General features: G+C 35.8%; 1 protein-coding gene across 4 annotated transcripts in view; it reads left to right on the forward strand.

Moving 5' to 3' along the window:
- Positions 1–587: 587 nt before the first annotated feature.
- Positions 588–20986, forward strand: part of CDKN2AIPNL (CDKN2A interacting protein N-terminal like) — a 44331-nt gene continuing 23932 nt past the window's right edge. For 2 of the 4 annotated variants that reach the window (XM_074290910.1, XM_074290909.1), the window contains exons 1-2: positions 597–1137; positions 2328–2427. In XM_074290910.1, the coding sequence (XP_074147011.1) occupies positions 893–1137; positions 2328–2427 (345 nt within the window). In that variant the 5' untranslated portion in view covers positions 597–892. Of the gene's footprint in view, positions 1138–2327; positions 2428–7734; positions 10499–20986 lie in introns of those variants that run through there. The other 2 variants (XR_012486575.1, XM_074290911.1) reach the window with 2 other exon arrangements.

The following is a 20986-nucleotide window of genomic DNA, read 5'->3' on the forward strand; positions in this document are numbered from 1 at the left end:
ATCCTCTTTTTGCTCAGAACACTAAGGTCATCATATTTTTGTGAATGGGCATGGCCTCAAACAAACTGAAATCTAGGAAAGCCTTAATTCAGAAAGGACAAGGTCACCTCCCCCCCTCTATCACACTCTCCTCCCCTTTTCCACTAAACTCCTTCAGCAGGTTCCCACACTTCCACTCCCTTTCCTTTCACTCTTTTTTTTCCCCCTGAGGCTGGGATTAAGTGACTTGCCCAGGGTCACACAGCTAGGAAGTGTTGTGTCAGAGACTACATTTGAACTCGGGTCCTCCTGAATTCAAGGCTGGTGCTCTATCCACTGCGCCATCTAGCTAGTTTTTTATATAAATAAACAAACAAACAAACAAACAAATAAATAAATAAACAAACAAACAGATAGATAGACAGATAAATTAAAAAAAAATATATATATATATATATATAACTATTTGCAGTTTATCCTGCATTCGCTTGTTTCTGTTTCTCTCCGCGGGTCTCTCTGTTTGTCCCCCTCTCTCTGTCTCTTTCCGGCGCAGAGGCCAGGCCGGAGTTTAAGAAATACTGGTAACGTGACCGGAGATTACGAGAGTGTGACGTGCGCGGTGTGGGCAGTCAGGGTGACGCGGCAGCGACACTTGCAGCTCTCACAGTCCGGCCGCTCTGGGATGTGTCACTCAGCGACATCCGTGGTTCGGACTCTGAGCCATTTCCTGCTCCCGCAGGCGGATGACTGATGACGCGCCTGAGTGTGACAGGAGCCCCTTCTGGGTCGGTGCTCCCGAGCAGTCTGGGCGGGCGGCCGCCGCGCGGGAGCGCCTCTAGCCGGAGAGCGGAGGGTGCGCAGGGCACTCTGGGAAAGTGGTTGTCAGGAAAGCTGGGTTCTAGTGTTTGGGAGCATGATGGTTGGGGGTGAAGGGACTTCCGCCGCAGTGGAGGAGCTGGTGAAAGGAACGAGGCAAGTGGCCGAGTTCGCCGAGCAGTTCCGGGCTTACTCGGAGAGCGAGAAGCACTGGAAGGCCCGCATGGAGTTCATCCTGCGCCACTTGCCAAACTACCAGGACCAGCCCGAAGGCGGCCGCCGGCTGGACCAGCTGCTGGCGCTGTCCATGGTGTGGGCCAACCACCTCTTCCTGGGTTGCAGGTGCCGACCCCTGACCCTAATCTCCCCCCCTTTAGGCCCTCTCCGGTCCTAACCTCTAACCCCAGGACTAGTAGAGCCCGGTCCTGTCTTCCGACACCCCCATCCCGTAGTCCGATAAGTGGCCCACTTCCCGCAGACTGATCTCTGAGTCCCCTTTGCTGCCTCACTTTGTGCCCGGAGCCCCCCTTCCCAAGCCCGTTCCTTGACCCTTAAGTCTGTTGGACAAGCCTTGGCTTGTGAGGGAGGGGGAATTAATCATAACACCCCCTGCCCACATCCATCTGGGCCCAAAGGCTGAACTCTTCGTGTCCTAAATCCGCCCCCATACACCTCCAACTCCGACTGGTACAGTAGTGAGACCCTGGTGCACTTCCACCCCCCCCACCAGCCCTGTGGTCTTTCTGATCTCCGATTGTTTCCTGCTTGGGCCTTTTCTGCTAATGACCCCATTTTTGTGCACCCATTCCAATAGCGTTTCCCCCTCTCCCAAGTATCCTGCACTGGAAGTCAAGAGACCCGAGTCTTATTTCTTTTCCTTCCAGTAATTTGCTATATTATCTTAGACCGGACTCTGAGTCTTAAATGAAGGTTTTAAGCCACATCAAGGCTTTTTAACTGTTTTTGTGTCATGGACCCATCTGGAAGTCTGGTGAAGCTTGCCTGATCACACACCTTTTCCTAACACAATCTTGTACTGTTAGACTTAGAAAGTGTAGGAAGTTACAGTGGGCCCTAGCAGCACTGTTAGTGTAGGGAAGAACCGGAATCTCTTTTAGGGCAGGGCTGTAGGATGTACACATCCTCTCTGTGTCCCTGATGAGAACCTTTGTAGGAGCAGAGACTGTCACCTGTCAAGTAGTAATAAGTGTTCGACAAGGAAACATGCCCATTTCCAAAGTCCACCATTTGTAATCTCTGAAAAAATAATCTTTTAGTTCTAATATCACTTCCTAATTCTGATACACCTGTTTATTCATATTTTTTTATATCTTCCTCTGACTACCTTCAAGCACAATGAACAGTTTCTTAAGTGAAATGTTCATGCTACTAGAATAGTTAATATGTTCGCCCTACATTATCAAGGCAATCCATTGAGAGTTTTACAGTCTGGAATGTTACGGTTTTATATGAACACACAACTACAAGTGACTCTTCATTCCAAGCCATTTACCTTACTTTTTATTGTACAGTTACAACAAAGAACTTTTAGACAAGGTAATAGAAATGGCTGATGGGATTGAAGTAGAAGATCTGCCATGTTTTGAAACCAGAAGTGAATTAATGAAAAAGGTAAATATAGAATATTTCAATATTCAGTCTGAGTGATGATGTCAAATTTAACTGTCCAGGCTATTGCTATCTGGAATTGCTTTTACAAATGTAAATGTTTTAGAAAGGAATTCTTCTTTCTCCCTTCTCCCTCTTTCCCCTCTCTTTTCTGTTCCCTCTACCTTTTTCTCTTTCCTGTCTCTCTCTTTCTTTGTTTTTATCTCTTTCTCATTTTTAATACTCCTGTTTACTGTCCAGAAGGACTAATCCTTGGATTTTTATTTCCCTGCCATTGGCATAAACCTTTTCCTATTAGATCCAAGAAGTGGATCAGAAGACCAATAACTTATGCTTTGGAGGTTAACAAGCAAATAGTACCTGTTTTGTTCAAGAGTATTTTACTATGAATCTTTGAATTATTTAGTTAAGTAAATGTTAGCTAAAATGGTAGAAATAATATAAAAGACCCTTCATTTGGCAAACTGATATTTACTCCAGAGTGGTCTTCATTTAACATCTTTTCTAACTTGTAGGTGGGAATATAGATGCACATATGCCTGCAGGCTGAATATTTCATTGCTCATTTGATCAGAATCAGAAGTGTTCATAGAAGTTGGCACAGAGTAATAAAGAGAGAATAGTAGAGAACCTTGAGGGACTACTTCAGTCCTTCCTCATTAATGAGCCTCAGAAACAAAGGAAGAAGACTTCTCAAAGTCTTTACTATTGACAACTAATACACAGCCTATATCCATGACCCTTACTAACTTAAAGTGGTTGGGATAGCTAGGAAGAAAATATACCCAACAAAGAATGCTTGCCAAGTGAGCAGGTAGGAAACAAAGCATATCAATAATTCTGTCAGAGGGGGCTGAGAACATAAGGAAAACTTCATACTTTATTTGCATTAGCTTTCAGAAAAGCTATTAGAACAGTTTTTATTTTAAAGATGTTCTTTTTGTTTTTGTATCATTTTATATGTCATATACCCTTTCACCCCTCTCACTGCTGGAAAATCATCCCTTACAACAAAAAATTTAAAAAGAGAAAAAAGGGGCAGCAAGTTGTTGCAGTGGATAGAGCACCAGCCCTGAAGTCAGGAGGACCTGAGTTCAAATCTGATCTCAGACACTTAACACTTCCTAGCTGTGTGACTCTGGGCAAGTCACTAACCCCAATTGCCTCAGGGAAAAAAAAAAAGGAGGAAAAAAAGCACAGTTCAACAACACATTGAAGAAAACTGATATTATATGCAGTGTTCGCAGATATAATTCCTTCCTCAAAGAAGGTAAAAAAGTATCTTTTTATATCTCTTCTTTGGGATTATTTCCACTCCTAATCTGAATATTTCATTGATTTGGAGGTTTTCATTTTATTCTTACAAACAGATCAGATGGGTTAAACAGGAAATATATATTTTTAGGCAGACTTTAGTATATTATTTTAAAATGTCAGCAGTTCACATTGCAAAGTTCCCTAGTCAGATTACTTGCAGCATCCCCAACACTGGTGGTGTTCCCTGGAGCATAATCAGTTCCATTATTCTCATAGGTTTGCCAGTTGTTTGATGTTTACATGGAACATTAAGGAAATTTGAAAATATTTTGCTTGTTCACATCTTGCTTGTCTCCTCCCTTGATTCTTTATCATAAGCATATTTACTTTTAAAGTTCCATAAACTTGTATTGAGTCCTCTGTATGCAATTAAAGCACTCTGCCAGTTATTCTAACATACCCTTTCTTGGCACTCTGTGATTTGCATGCTGTACCACATTTCTCTGTTTTGTGAAACTGGGGTAACTCATAATCTTTGAAAATATCTCACTAGGGTACAGATGACCTGGGACTTTAGGGAATTATCTTTTGATAACTTGATAAGTATAGTATGAAACTCCAGTGAAGGGGAGTGGTTCCAGAGATTATGTGTACATCAATTTCCTTCAAAGAAAACTTTGTTTTCTTAATAACCAAATTTAATTTTAACTCTTTGATGCTATTTAAAATGAAACTCAGCTGATCCTGAAAAATAAGATACTTAGAGGGAACAGGATGTCTTGTCAGTTGTCAAAATTGTTCTAGATAGAGGCATCCTGGAAAAGGATCACTTTTTGTTCCGCTAAAAGGCTTTGACTAATCTGCCTACTCCTAATTGTAAATAATTTCTTAAGTGCCCACTAGAAAAATTGATGCTGAGAGGAGAGAATTTAGCAAGAGGAAACTGTGTTTTGTCACTTGCTTGCCCCTTTTGTGTGTGTAATAGAGGAGGCTGGCAAATGTTCTGAAACAACTCCTGCCCCAGGGAAGAAAAAAATCTGGTTTAGAGCCATCTTAGTAAAAAGTCTGTTCTTCCTCTCAAAATTGATTATAAACTCTAAAATTAGAGAGATTAGAATTTAAATCAGGTTTACAACGGGAACAGAATGCCTTTAAGTTTCTTGGTATTTTACAACTAGATGGAGAAAAGGAGTCTTTAAATAAGAATTTTTAGAAGCTGTCATTCATGTTGCACAACTTTGGAAGAACGAATTTTCTTAGAATGAATATACCTTATTTTTCACCCACCAAAACAAACATAACCACTGATAACTTGGGTGGTTGGAATTTGTCAAATGGTAATATGTTTATATGGCATTTCTAGTGGGAAAAAGAAAGGGGATAAAATGACAAATAAGAAACATTCAGCAGACAATTTTAATTTATTAATTAAGATAGTTATTCTAAGCCCAATGTTCTAGACTTTTCTTAGTAGCCAGCATATTCCTGACCAATAGTTTAGTAAGTAAGGTATGCCAAGAGCTATTTTTAGAGGAAGGTTGGTATTTCTTAGACATTTATAATTAACTTTCCAAGGTAATACCATTATTATAAAGAAATATATATTTAATAAAGAATGAAAAGATACTATTATATCAGAGGAAGAAGTTTTCAAGTTAAGTATTTTATTTATTTTTTTCCTGAAACTTTGAAATCAAAGGAGAGAATAGCTTTATGGAATATGACTAACAACTTTAAAGCAAAAAAGGACAAAGAAGTTAAAAAAATAAGTTGCCTACATTTAAACATGTTTCAGTGGAAGCAATGAAACAACACAAAGCTAAGTCTCTACATAGTTAAATATATCTATTTTGACTGAAGCATTCTAGGTACTAAGATGAGAGTTGAGAACTAAGTAAATGTTTGGAAATTCAGCTGACTGTGCTAATCTGTAGAGAATCATACACTACTGAAAGCAAGCATATGGATGGGCTGTCCAAGTGGATGGGTCTCCTGGATCAGTTTCTTTCACATTATAATCTTTATGGAGTAAAAGCAAAGAAGTGGGAAGCATCAAATTCTGATCCACTGCAACAAACGTTGCATCATGTGAGATATAAATTCAGTCTGTGTTGAATATCTGTATGACCCATGAAAACCAAGTTCTGAAGAGGTTAATTCATTTGCTCAGTGGCAGATCTCTTCCTCTTAAACATGTGCTGCTAGCTATAGTGGTTTTTAGTTGTTTAAAAAATGGTTTAAAAAGTCTGAATCCTTACTTTATTTACATATATTTTAAATTAAAGTAGTTCACAAACTTTAAAGCATTCTTACTGTAATCTATGAGTATTATTACTCATTTGCCATGACAGAATCCTGTCAGAAGTTTGAGATAACTTATCCCACAGTTTTGAGGGTCACTGGATTATTTAAACTTCTCTACCTTCTACAGATGTGGGGAAGATTTTGGCTTAATTTTATCCAGTTTGCAGTAAACTTCCAAAGGATGATAGGTCCATTCATGCCTCCAAACAATTTAAAATACTTTTACTGGTTGTAATTAAAAATTCTACAAATGGAATATAACATCTATAAAACTCTGCATGTCACATCTCCCAGTCTCCATGTAATTATGTAATTTTGCGTGTCAGTTAATAAACTTTTAAGTATCCACTATGTGCTAGGCACTGTGCTAGGTACTGGAATATTTTTTAGTGTTTCTTTACTTTCTTCTCCCTTTCTCCTTTATTTCTCTTATGTCTCTGTAGATTAAAAATATCTTTGTCATATTAAAATTTTTTAATTTATTTAAAAAATGTTTTATTGATACCTTTTGTCTTTATGTCCATCATTTCACTCCTTCTTTTATAGATTGAAATTTCCCTTGAAAAAGAGAAAAACAATTAAGTAAATTATCCTGTAAAATGACCTCTTCTGTATACAGCATATCCTACACACATGTACAAACACACACACACACAAACCACACACACATACATAACACATACACTCTCTCACACACATACACACACATACACACACACACACACACACACACAAACAACACAAAGGAGGAAAAGTTTCATTATCTGTTCTCAAGAATCCAAAATGAAGTTTATTTTAAAATTATTGTCTTCATTCTAAAAAATATAAATGGAACATTTTATAATTTTCTTTAAAAGGGGGAATTACAATTAAAATTACACTCCATGGCAAAGAACCAATTTTCCCAGCTCTTGTGTTCTTTATCCTTTCTTAGATTTTAAAATATTCTTAAAATTTTCAAAACAAAAAAATTGAAGGAATTCTTTAATTATATAATCTATATTTATTCAGAATAATCCTATTATGCATTGGATGTAGCCTTTGGTCAAAAATGGTTTCTTTAGCAATCTTTGGGAAGAGGCTGCAGCCCTCTGATGTTTTTGCACCTCCTAAGGAATTTAGTTTGTTCTTTTGTTTATTGAAAAATATGGGATGAATGCTTTATCTGGGAAGTAGGTCATACCTTGAAAATTCTGTTTACTGGAAAGAATACAGGATTAATCTTTTTGCATGCTGAATTTTAAAGAAGCCCACTAAAATATAAATTTGCCAAAAGTGCTGGAGAGTATGTACCCAGGAATAATGTTTATGCTTTTACTCACTTTACTATTTGCAGACATGCTTTTACAGTTTGTAGCAGTGTGATGTCCAGAAAAGTATAACCTTCCTATCACTTAGATATCTGAGTCAGTGTGAAGTGTTGTGAAACCTGAGTTTGGCTTTTGAATTTTTTTTTTTTTTAAATTTGAGAACAATAAGTATTTTGGTAACTAAACAGAATGACTTTGCCCTAGAGCACAGTTGTATTTCAGATATTTATCTTACTGCCTTAAATTGTAGACTAATGTATATTCTGCAGGACAAGAGAAATAGCAAATAGGTAGTGGTTGGTATTTGGCAGATTTTTCTAGATGTAGTTGGGAAGATTGTCTGGATAACCCAGAAATATTACATCACTCCTATATCTTTACTTACAGAAATTTTGGATCCTTAACCTTTTATTGTTGGGTTTGTTTGATTTTTTTCCAGTGTCAACACTAAGGAAGATTTCTCCAATTTTCATCATGAAATTGGATGCTTAAGCAAGAGGATTGGAATATAAAAGTTTTTGCAAAACTTCTAGATCTCACATACATAGGAAGAAGGAAGACAATTGGGATCAAGTAAAATCATTGAATTGACTTCTTTAACTGTCATTGTCTTGGTAGCTATCTTTTAAAGTAAATTTAGACCAGGGCTTCTTAAACTTTTCCTACTCATGACCCATTTTTTTGCCTGAGGTAAAAAGGTATATAAAATAGATATGCAAATTAAATATTTACTAATAATAAATCATAACTTTACAACCCCCATGTTCAGTTGAGGACCCCCATATGGGGTCATGAACCACAATTTAAGAAGCTGGGATGTAGGCAGTGTACTTACAGAGAATGAGTTAAGTAATTTTGTATAAAATCCCTTTCTGATTTTCATTTTAGTTTTAAAATATCAAGTTTTCTTTTTGAAATGCCATCATTTAAAAAAAAATTGTCTTTCATCATGACAAGAAGATTCCATTTTATTCTTTAAACTATGAATGATACAACATAACTCTTTATGCTGTTTTTCTTAATGGCTTTTTCATATTTGCCAAATAATATTTTTCTTTGTTATTTTTAATTGAAAAAATATATAAAATAGGTCCTTTCTTTGACATAAATCACCATGGAATCAGAAGCCAAAAATATTCACCCTTGAGTAACCATCTAGTCAGCCCCTTTCATCTGAAAAACAGTAAGAATCTGTTTTCTTTGCAAAACTCTTAAGACTAGAGATACTAGAGATACCAGATTAATATTATTCTAACACTAATGATTCCTGCTTGCCCAGGTTAATTAGTGATATGTCTGAGATCAGATTTGAACTCAGGTCCTCTTGACTTCAGGGCTGGTGTTCTATTCATTGCCTTCTAGCTGATCCAGGATTTTTTATTTTAATAAAGTTGAACTACTAATGTAGAAGAAGCCCATTTCCCCTTCTCTTTGAAATGAAACCAGAAGCTCACTTTCCATCAGAGGATCCATTTTATATTGTGTAGGTTAAATGATATTGATTGTTTCCACTTATTACAACCTTGTTAGAGTATGTTGTGATTTTCTTTTGTATTCTCTTCATTCATAGATAATCCATACAAATTCTTTGGAAGACCTACTTAAATTCAAGCTAATCAAGTTTTGCCCTGACTAGATGACAATGCCACAACTTCCTTTCTACATAATTCTTATTTAGGCAATTTTCATTGTTTTGTCTTGTTTTTGTTTTAATCTTTTTCCTTTTGTGAGGCAATTGGGGTTAAGTGATTTGTCCAGGATTACAAGGTGAGGAAGTGTTAAGTGTCTAAGGTTAGATTTGAATTCAGGTCCTCCTGACTTTAAGGCTGGTGCTCTATCCATTGTGCTACCTAACTGTTCCAAAACTTTCTCTATTCTTAGACTTCTAACTACCTTGATGAAATGAGAATAGGAATGAGTGAGATGAGCAAAATGCACTTCTGTAATTTGGGTAATTTTGAAAATTTTATGTCCAGGTATCTACCATTTATTCCTGGAATATGGAATGGTGAAAAGGCCAGTTAAAAGTGTATGTGAAAAAGATGAGTCAGAATGGATTCACTGGAATCTTTGAGTCACCATATTTATTGTATTCAGGTTTGAATTCTATTCCCTGTGGATAGAAGCCAGTGAAGAAGGAACCCTGAGAACTTCTGCTAAACTCTATATCGCTCAGGAAGTATGTAGGCCACATATGTTCAACTCCTTCCAAATTTTTTCCAGAAAATCAAGGACTTTAATAAATAACCTTAATTTAGGTTTCCTTCTTCAAGTTTTGGGATGAATATCAAATGGCAACAGATATGCTGTTTTTTTTTTCCTTTTATTTTTCTTTCAATTAAACAAGTATATACTTATATGCAATATGCTGATAATACAAAGTCAAAAATAAAGCAGTCCCTGCTCTCAGGAAGCTTATATTCTTTTGAAAGCCCCTACTCTCTGGAAGCTTACTTTTTTTGAAAGATATAACATGTACACACTGAGAAGTAACAGGTCATTTGAAGTGAGAGAGTATTAACAACTGGAGATCAGGAAGTTTGCACTACACAGGTGTTACCTAAACTGAACATTGGAGGGAATTTAAAATTATAAGAGGTAACTAATTCATTTAATTTGTCAATTTTTGGTTGGTTTCTAGCTTCAAAGCAAAATTGTTGAGCCTTGTTTGTACAAGTAGATTTGACTTTCAGAAAATCCATAAAAATATGGATTTAAAAATTGCCATACCGAGAAGTCATTAGGGATTTCCAGTAGTAAAACTTAGAAATACATTTAAAATGTACAATTCATTTTTAAAAAATTTTGTACAGAGAAAAAAGCATATCTAGTAACTTTTAGCAAAAATGATCACCTTAATTGAAGTAATTGGAGGGTTTCTAACTTCTTGTTTACATAGAGTCTCTGCTGTACATTGAAACTTTTGTCTGGAACTAATACATGGTTTGTTGTTACCAGCTTCTATAATCTGCGAGTCACGTGGGCATTGAGTTGCCAATTACATTGAATTTGAATGAAAATTTAACATCTGATTACATTTTTGTATTAATAAGAGCCACACTTCATAGCAAAGAATATCTTAGTTTTTCTCAAAACTGTTCCTAAAATACTTAGCTTGGGCCTCTCTTATGGTTGGTTTAGAATTTTAAAGCACATAGATTTATTATCATAGGGCAAACATGCTCCAGTATTAAAAAATAAAAGACATTTTAAATAAAAGCAAACCAGCTGCAATTTTGTACCTTTCCCCAAAGTTCACTCTTGCTCCTTTTTAAATAGCTTTTATATTTAACTATGGCACTGCCTGCTTTTACAACAGTATCTCTTTGATTTTTAAGTAAACCATTATAACTGAAGCATTCTCACAATTCTAGTGACAGAAGAAAAAGGCTCAGTAAGAGTCAAACCTCAGTGACTTAAACCTAAGGCAAAGAAATGTAGAAAGAACATTGTCATGGAAATGTAGAAAAAAACTTTGGATTTGGAGTTAGAAGACCAATGTTCTATTCTGTTCCTTAACTGCATAACCTTGAGGAAATTAACCTCTGTGGACCTCAGTTTTCTTAACTGTAAACTGAGAGGGCTGACTAGATAGTTTCTTAAAGTTGTTTCTAGGTTGAAAACTATAGCCCTGTGAAGGAGCCATATGTCAATGAAAGAGCTAGACACAAAACCACCAAAAAACACTAATTGAGTTTGGATTCCCCTCAAAGGGATTGTCAGAATACCATTTTTAATCATTTGCTTACTTTGCCTTGAAAATTTCTCTGGATGATTCATTTTTTTTTTTTTAAATTCTGGTCAGTAGCATTTTAATTAGTTTTGCCCATGTTAACCACAAGTTATTCTATAGTATTCATTATTTATATTTGGATTAATATCAAAAAGAAGTATATCTATATCCTGCCTCTCATATGCCCAAGAAGAGCCCCATTCAACCATTGGTGGCAAGTAAAATGAAGTTCTTACCAAAAATATTGCCATGGAAACAGAATAAGAACCAGAGATGTAGACTATTCAATTGCTATTACATTGCTGCCTAATTTTCACATGCAAATATCCTTATTTTTGTGTAGGGTCTTTGAGCCAGGGCCTATTAACTATACCAGAATATTTTCTCAACCATCTCTCCATCATGCATTGCATTTAAACACAGATGTTAAATCTCCCACCTCATTGATCCACATTGAAGTAGGAATTGAAGCATGGTTTTCAAGTGTGTCTTGGCTAAAGACACTATTTAGCTGTGAATTGTTCAGTTGTTACAGTCATATCCATCTATAACATATTTAGTTCATTTCCTTCAACTAATTTTATAGATGAAAAAACAGGCAAACAGGATTAAGTTACTTGCCCAGCATCACACAGCTAGTAAGAGTCTGAGACCACCTTTGAGCTCAGATTTCCTGATTCCAAGTCTAGTTCTGTATCCACTGAGTCACCTAGCTGCCCTATTTAGCAGACAAAAGCCATAACAAATTCTCATTCTGTTATCATTTATTTTACTTTTTCACTAACAACCTTTAAAAATTTTCTTTAACTTATTTTTTTATTTTCAATAGTATTTTATTTTCTAAATACATGTAAAGATAGTTTTCAACGTTTATTTTTGTAAGACTATGTTCCAGATTTATCTCTTTCCTTAACCAACCTCCTCCCCAAGATAGCAAGCAATCTGGTATAGGTTAAGTATTTGCAATTCTTTTAAACATTTTCATATTTATCATGTTGTGCAAGAAAAATTAGACTAAAAGGGAAAAAAAAGCAAACAAGAGAAAATACTGAGTTTCAATGCACATTAAGTTTCCATAGAGCTCTCTCTGAATGCAGACAGCATTTTCCATTCTGAGTCTACTGGAAATACCTTGACTCATTACATTGATGAGAACAGCCTAGTCTATCACAGTTGGTTATTACATAATCTTGTTACTGTATACAGTGTTCTTTTGCTTCTGCTCACTTCACTTAGCATCAGTTCATGTAAGTCTTTCCAGGTTTTTCTGAAATCAGTCAGGTCATCATTTCTTATAGAACATAATATTATATAATATTCATATACCATAATTTATTCAGCTATTCTTCAATTGATGGGCATCCACTCAATTTCTTGTTCCTTTCCACTACAAAAAATCCTTTCCCCTCTTTTATGATATCTGTGAGATTCAGACCTAGTAATAGATCAAAGGGTAGGCACAATTTTATAGTTGGGTATAGTTCCAAATTGCTCTCTAGAATGATTGGATCATTTCATAACTCCACCAAAAATGTATTTCCACAAATATCTTTAGAATATTGATTTCCACTAGATTATTCCCATTAGAAAAATTGTTGAATGTCTCGTTTGAATTTATCAGGCAGGCAGATGCTGCCCAGCCATGAATACATTGGACCATATAATTGTTTCTAGGGCCAGAAGAACAAATCTGATTTCTCTGGATCCAAATTCTGCCCAAAGATGCACTAATGTATGTCATGATAACTTTGTGCAGGATTTTGAAATGGTGATAGAAGCGGTGTAGTGCAATAGAAAGAGCATTAGATTTGAGGTGAGAGGAGCTTGTTTCAAATCCTAGATCTGAAAAAAAATGGGACTGCTTAATACCTGCATATTTTAATTCTTTGGCTTCTGTTTTCTTCTGAATAAAATGATAGAGTCAGTCATTCTGAATATGACATTGGAGCTATGCAAGAAAAGTAAATTGTTCATAGTCATTCACTTACTACTTAAGGATATGTCCCAAAGATGTCAAAGATAGCAACAAAAGTCTAATATAATGTCAAAATGATCATCGAAACACTTCATGGTAGCAAAGAACTGGAAACAATGGAAAGTCTATCAACAAGAAATGGCTGGGGGAAAAAAAAACTATTTAATGAAATATTACTGTAAAGTAAGAAATTACAAATAAGGAATTTGGAGAAACATGGGAAGATTTGTATGAACTAAAAACAGAGCAAAATAAGTAGAACCAAGAAAAAATAAACATAATAACGATGTCAGTGTAATCAGGAAGGAAAATAATTGAAAAACTAGTGAAGTGTTTTGAAGAACAGATAATAAAATGTATCTTCCTACTCCATACAATTAAAGCAATCATATATATTGTCAGATATGATTTCTCTATCTCCAAATTAAATGTTTTCATTTTTGGTTTTTTGCTTAATAATTTTCTTTCTTTTTTTTTCTGAAGCAATTAGGTTAAGTTGGGGTTAAGTTTTGCTAAGGCAACTGGGGTCGCCTAGCCAGGAAGTGTTAAGTGTCTGAGATCAGATTTGAACTCAGGTCTTCCTGACTTCAGGGTTAGTGCTCTATCCAATGTGTCACCTAGCTCCCCCAATAATTTTCTTTATCACAAGAGAGGGCTTAAACAGAGAATTTAAATCTCCTACCTCACTGATCCATATTGAAGTAGGAATTGAAGCTGAAGTGTCTTGGCTGAAGACACTATTTAGCTGTTCAGTTGTTACAGTCATGTCCAACTGTAACACATTTAGGGTTTTCTTGGAAAAGATTCTGTAATAATTTTCCTTATCACAAGAGAGGGTTCAATTAGTGGTGAGAGAATAAGGATTGAAGTAAATAATATAAAATCCACAAAATGTATTTTTTAAAATAAATAATGGGGGCTATATTAAATGGCTTTTAAGGTCCTTCCAGCTCTAAAATTCTATGATCCTGTGATTCTGGTTTCTCTATCTCTTGATTGTCAGAAAAAAAAGAACTAACTAGAAGCCCATAGAGTTGTAGCCATAGAGCCATAGAAGCCCACAGAAGTCACATATCCTTAATTGGGAGAAGTGGCACTAAGAACAGGTAAACCCAAGTGACTTGAAGTTCTGAATCAGTGCCAAAGGAGCCTAATTAAATCTGGATACTTCTTCCCAGGGCAGTATCCAATAGAGACACAAAGGAGCCAATAGCCAGACAAAATAGAGATGGGAATGATGTCAGCCTGCTTAGAATTTATTCATTTGATTATTTTCAAGATGGAAAAACGAATAAGAAAACAATGAGAAGATGGTCTAAACTTCAACAACAGTAACCATTCAAGGAGAGATTTTATCTTCCTGAGACTGAGGAAATGGTGTTAAACCTAGGCTTAGAAATAATTCTTCACTGATTTTATAAGGTAGAGTAGAAAGACAGATTTAGGCAGAATTTCATTTCATACGTTGACTATACTGTTAATGCTGGAAAAGGGACTAATCAGTGTGCTTGGAGGGCTAAATTGAAGCATGTCTCAATCTTCTGATCAAAACTTTTTGGAATCTCCATTCTCCTCCTAAGGAAACTTCTGATTGCCACTAGAGATGCAAAATGGCTTGATAAAAAGATGAAATCAGAGAAGTTTCAAGTGTGAATGGATAAAAACTTTTGTTTCTCCAAGTCTTAGTTCAAAGAATCATAGATTTTAATCTAGAAGAGAATTTAGAGGCCAAGTCAAGTCAAATTATGCTATTTTACAGATGAGGAAACTGAGTTACAGAGAGAGTGACTTGCTGGGGTCACACAGTCAGTAAGAGTCTAAAATAGGTCTTCCTGACTCCAGGTACAATAGTAAACTGTATCCTCTAATGAGTAAACTATTTTGATTATCTTAAATAACTATTTAAGAAGAAACTATTATTCATAACCCATCTGTTTGCTTGTGAAAAAAAAATCCTCCAAGGTACTGTGGATAAAATGTATTAGTGACAGATGAGTTCTTCTTGCCCTAACATTGCAGTGCTACACTACTTCTTATCCTTATAAGACACTGTTGGAGATAAGGCTGATAAAGGACTGAAGATTCAGGACTGATCATTATACATGGCAACAGCAAGATTAATATTATCAATTCCGATGGATGTGGCTCTTTTCAACAATGAGATGATTCAGGCTAGTTCCAATGGTCTTGTGATGAAGAAAGCCATCTGCATCTAGAGAGAGGACAATGGGAACTGAATGTGTGCCACAAAATATCTTTACTCTTTTTGTTGTTGTTGCTTGCATTTTGTTTTCTTTCTCATTTTTTTCCCTTTTTGATCTGATTTTTCTTGTGCAACATGACATTTTGGAAATATGTATAGAAGAATTAAAAGTTTAACATATATTGGATCACTTATCATTTAGGGAGGGAGTGGGGAGAAGGAAGGAAAAAATTAGAACACAAGGTTTTGTAAGGGTGAATGTTGAAAATTATCTATCTAGAAAATAAAAAGTTTTAATTAAAAAAAGAAATAAAACACCTCAATCAATGATATAGGGAATTATCTTACCAATGGGAGTCTGTTCTTAGTAGTCTTAATATGACAAGCATTAGAAGTCAAAGGACATTAAGGGGGCTGATTTCCCACTTGTTTTCAGCTCTGGAACTCCTATTAGCCATGAAAAATTTTCTTATAACTTGGCTCTCTTGATCAAGACGCTTTCTTGAAATGTCCCCAACAAACTAAAGTCTTTCCTTCCCTCATACAGCATACCTATAGGCTCATTATTTTCTTTGCCAATCAATTTTCCTTACAGGTTCTCAAAGGAAAAACTGTCCATTTTGCCTGGGTGGAAGTGAATGTTATAAAAATAAACAAACAAACAAACAAACAAACAGTTTCAACAACAGAGTCTTTGAAAAACATAATAAAATGCTTCATGTGAGATAGGCTACAAAAGTTGCAAAGCAACATTTTGGTGTTAGCTACAACAAAAATGTGAGGCTTTTTTAGTTTTTACAAAATTCCTTCAACCTTCCATGTCTTATTACATATGCTAGTGAATGCTTCCTTTTTCCTTTCCCCTGCCCTACAACAGAAGTTCTGACAGATAAAAGTGTTTCTTAGGTAATTTCTGGGTCTGACTAAATATTTACTCCAGTTGATGAGGTTTTTCTAAAACACCCATTTTCTGACAAATTCTCCCTGGATTTTACCCAAGGTTTAGAAGATATTAGATTTATTGTGGCTCACTCGTCAGTGAATTTTCCTATCACCTCTCTTCAAGAACTGCTGGATTTTCTAGGTTAATACTATTGTCAACTCACCTCACATCCATCCCTACTAAAGCAACTGGCTCCTGATTAGCTGGGATGAGCAGGGATGATTTGTAACAGTTTAGTGCTGTAGAACATATTCCAAGTGTCATTAGAATTGTTGCTGGTAGAACTGATATACATGAATGGCACTTAAAAATTAAAGATATTATGTTAGCCATATATGAGACTGCCTGCCATCTAGGAGAGGAGGTGGAGGGAAGGAAGGAAAATTAGGAATAGATGTAAATGCAAGGGATAATATTGTAAAAAATTACCTATGCATATGTACTGTCAAAAAAAGTTATAATTATAAAATTAATTAAAAAAAAAAAGGTATGTTAATTGCAAAAAAAAAAAAGAAAGAAAGAAAGAAAGAAATTATGTTTACTACAAAAAAAAAGGGGGGGGCAGCTAGGTGGCCCAGTGGATAGAGTACCAGCCCTGAAGTCAGAAGGACCTAAGTTCAAATGTGATCTCGGACACTTAACACTACATAACCGTGTAACCCTGGGCAAGTTACTTAACCCCAATTGCCTTAGTAGGAAAAAAAAAGAAATCAACTGTAAGAATACTGAGTTTAGATTATATGTGAATGGAGGAGGAACTTCAGTTTGATGGGGACATACTTTTACTTCAGATTGTTAAGGACATACTTCAAGAAAGGTCCTTGATCAAGAAAGAATAAATTATCACCACTACCCTCCCCTACAAGTGGAGAAATAACAGAGACCACATGACTTACATAATCAGTACTTGATAAACTGCAAAAAAAAAAATAAATAAATCTGAATTCAGTTGCCCAAAGTACAGGATGAGTCAGAGAGAATGAAACAGAACAAGAAAGCAAGTTTCCTGGATGCTTGACCTACTTTTCTCATGAGGTTGTGCAAGGCAGAAAAGCCTTCTTCCAGGTAAGAGATGAGACTTTTGACATTGATTTTTAAAAGGATGATAATAACCAATTACATTTATCCAGTACTAATATTTACTAAACATCTTCCTTCCTTCAGATTTGGGAAGCAGCAATTTTTCCTATTTTATACACGAGAAAACAAGATTAAAGAGGGGAATTTATAATTGACTGATGAATCAAATCAGGACTGTAGCCCAGAGTTTCTGATGTCAAGTTCAAGACTAGAACTTTTTCACTGTCTCTTCAAAAGTGAAATGAATCTTATAAGTCAGTCTGTCAAAAGCTATTGTATTCTTCACCTGCAGGTTAGTCAGGACAGGACTGAGAGTGCAGTCCCTTGCTGTCAATGTTCCTTCACTGTCCAGGGAAAGGCTCAGCCCAGTAACTAAAGAGATCAGTCTGACTGCATTAGATTTTCAGGTTTTCCTTTGGAGCAACCCGCACAACCAGGCATTCCCAAACCAAACCCAGTATCCCTTGGGAAGGAAGCAGTATTGCCTGTCCTAGGAACAGATGCTATTAAACATTCCCACCTTCTCCTCCCTTCCTGCCCTCACAGTTGTGCTGGCTGGTGAGGTTTTTTCTCCTTTCTTGACTAAATTCTTTAGCTACACTAGATCAGTCTCCCTCCTGTGCTTGTAAAACCACTGCCCTCTGCTGTCCAGAAGATGGCAAATGCACATTGAGATGGATATGCTGCAGAATACTTTTCCATTTCTTGAAGTTGTGTACAGAGTCAGAGACAAAGCAGAGCCCTGTTGCATACCCCAAGTGCTACCTGAATTGGATTAAAATCCAATTGAGAAATTTTTAATTAAAAAAATGCAGTATGTCAGTTAACTTGAGGTTTTCTAAGTCAATATGCAGTCAGTGGGAAATAATTTCTATTTGAGTTTGACACTCCTATAACTCATTCCCCTTATTTTCATAGGCAGGAAGACTGACAGAAATTTAATAGTGAGGCCTTGTAGAGGGCCAATATTGAATAAGTCCATGAGCAGCAAAAGTTCGATCCAGGTCTTACTTGAGATCTACTCTTTGTTAGGGTGAACTATTCAAACCATATGGGCTCTCAGACCTATAGAGGAGGAAGGAATTTGTGACCAAAGAAGAACTAAAGATCATTATTGATCACAAAATAGAAAACTTTTGATTATATCAAATTAAAAAGCTTTTGTACAAACAAAACTAATGTGGACAAGATTAGAAGGGAAGCAATAAACTGGGAAAACATTTTTACAGTCAAAAGTTCTGATAAAGGCCTCATTTCCAAAATATATAGAAAATTAACTCTAATTTATAAGAAATCAAGCCATTCTCCAATTGATAAATGGTCAAAAGATATGAACAATTTTCAAATGAAGAAATAGAAACTATTTCTAGCCATATGAAAAGATGCTCCAAATTATTATTAATCAGAGAAATGCAAATTAAGATAACCCTGAAATACCACTATACACTTCTCAGATTGGATAGGATGACAGGAAAAGATAATGCTGAATGTTGGAGGGGGTGTGGGAATACTGGGACACTGAGGCATTGTTGGTGGAATTGTGAACAAATCCAACCATTCTTGGGGCAGCTAGGTGGCACAGTGGATAGAGCACCAGCCCTGAATTCAGGAGGACCTGAGTTCAAATCTGGTCTTAGACACTTAACACTTCTTAGCTGTGTGACCCTGGGCAAGTCACTTAACCCCAGACTCAAAAAAAAAAAAAAAAACTAACTAACTAAATAAATAAAAATAAATCCAACCATTCTGGAGGGCAATTTGGAATTATGCTCAAAAAGTTACCTATAAAACTATACATACCCTTTGATCAAGCAGTGTTACTATTGGGCTTATATCCCAAAGAGATCTTAAAGAAGGGAAAGGGACTCACATGTCCAAAAATGTTTGTGGCAGCCCTTTTTGTAGTGGCTAGAAACTGGAAATTGAATGCCCATCAATTGGAGAATGGCTGAGTAAGTTGTGGTATATTATGGAATGTTATTGTTCTGTAAGAAATGACTAGTAACATGATTTCAGAAAGGCTTGGAGAGACATGAACTAATGCTGAATGAAATGAGCAGGACCAGGATCAACAACAATGCTATATGATGATCAATTTCTTCTACAATAAGATGAACCAAATCAGTTCCATTTATTCAATAATGAAGAGAACCAGCTACACCCAGCCAAAGAATTATGGGAAATAAGTATGAATCACAACATAGCATTTCCACTCCCTCTGCTTTTGTCCACTTGCATTTTTTATTTCCTTCTCAAGTTATTTTTACCTTATGTCTAAGTATGATTTTTCTTGTGCAGCAAAATAACTGTATGGATATGTATACATATATTGTATTTAACATATACTTTAACATATTTAACATGTATGGGTCTATATGTCATCTAGGGGAGGGGGTGAGGGGAAGGAGGGGAAAAGTTGGAACAGAAGGTTTTGCAAGGGTCTGAAAAATTGCCCATGCATATATCTTGTAAATAAAAAGCTATAATAAAACAACAACAAAAAAAGAATAATAAATCCAGGTAAATGTAAATGGAGAGAGATTTAAATCCATCCTTCACTGTTTTTGCAAGAGAATACCTTCTGACACTAATGCATTGTTGGTGGAGTTGTAAAATAATCCAATCATTCTGGAGAACAATTTGGAACTATGCCCAAAGGGCTATAAAACTGTGCATACCTTTCAATTCATCAGTCTCACTACTATATCTGCATCCCAAAGAGATCATAAAAGGAGAAAAGGACCCACATGTGCAAAAATGTAGCAGCCTTTTTGTAGGAACAAGGAACTGGAAATTGAATGGATTTCCATCAGTTGGAAATGGCTGAATAAATCATGGTACATGAATGTAATGGAAGGAATTGTTCTATATGAAATGAGGAAGCTAATTTCAGAAAAACCTAGAAAGACATGAACTGAATCTGAAAGAAGTGAGGAGAACCAAGAGAATATTGTACACAGTAACAACATGATTATGTGATGATCAACTATAATGGATTGGCTCTTCTCAGCAATGACTTAAGACAGACCCAATAGACTTGGGATGGAAAGTGTCTCTCTAGAGAGAAAATTATGGACACTGAATATGCATCATCAAAGCATAGTATTTTTGCCATTTTGTTGCTATTTGTTTGCTTGAAGGTTTTTTCTTGTTGAACTCTGTTGTTTTTTTTCCCCTTTTGATCTAATTTTTCTTGCATAGCATGATGAACATGGAAATATGTTTAGAAGAATTGCACATGCTTAATCTATACTGAAATGTTTATTGTCTTCAAGAGGGGGCTCATAGGGGAGAGAGGGAGAAAATTTGGAACATAAGGTTTTTCAAAAGGTGAATGATGAAAACTCTTAGCATGTATTTGGACAAATAAAATATTGAAAAAAAATCCCCTCTGTAATACCTTCTTGACAGATATTTATATCTGTCAAGTGATTTAATTTGTGGGCAGAAGAACATCAAGCTAGAAAAGACATCAATGGCCATGTAATCCAATCCATACTGGAAAAAAAAAAGTGTATCTGACAAGTGCTCACTCAACTTTTGCTTGAAAGATCCCCAATACCTTTGGATGCAGCCATTTACATATGTGAATTACAGTAATCATTAGCAAGTCTTTCTTCATACCAACATAAATTTATCTCTTTATTTTCATCAAATATTAACCATCTCATGCACCCTGTGTTGTGTGCTCCCAATTTTCTTTTTTTTTTTTTCTTTGCAAAGATCATTTATTAAATTATTTCCCAAAATTCCCTGT

Source organism: Sminthopsis crassicaudata, chromosome 2 (assembly GCF_048593235.1).
Source record: "Sminthopsis crassicaudata isolate SCR6 chromosome 2, ASM4859323v1, whole genome shotgun sequence".
In the NCBI taxonomy this organism is placed as follows: domain Eukaryota; kingdom Metazoa; phylum Chordata; class Mammalia; order Dasyuromorphia; family Dasyuridae; genus Sminthopsis; species Sminthopsis crassicaudata.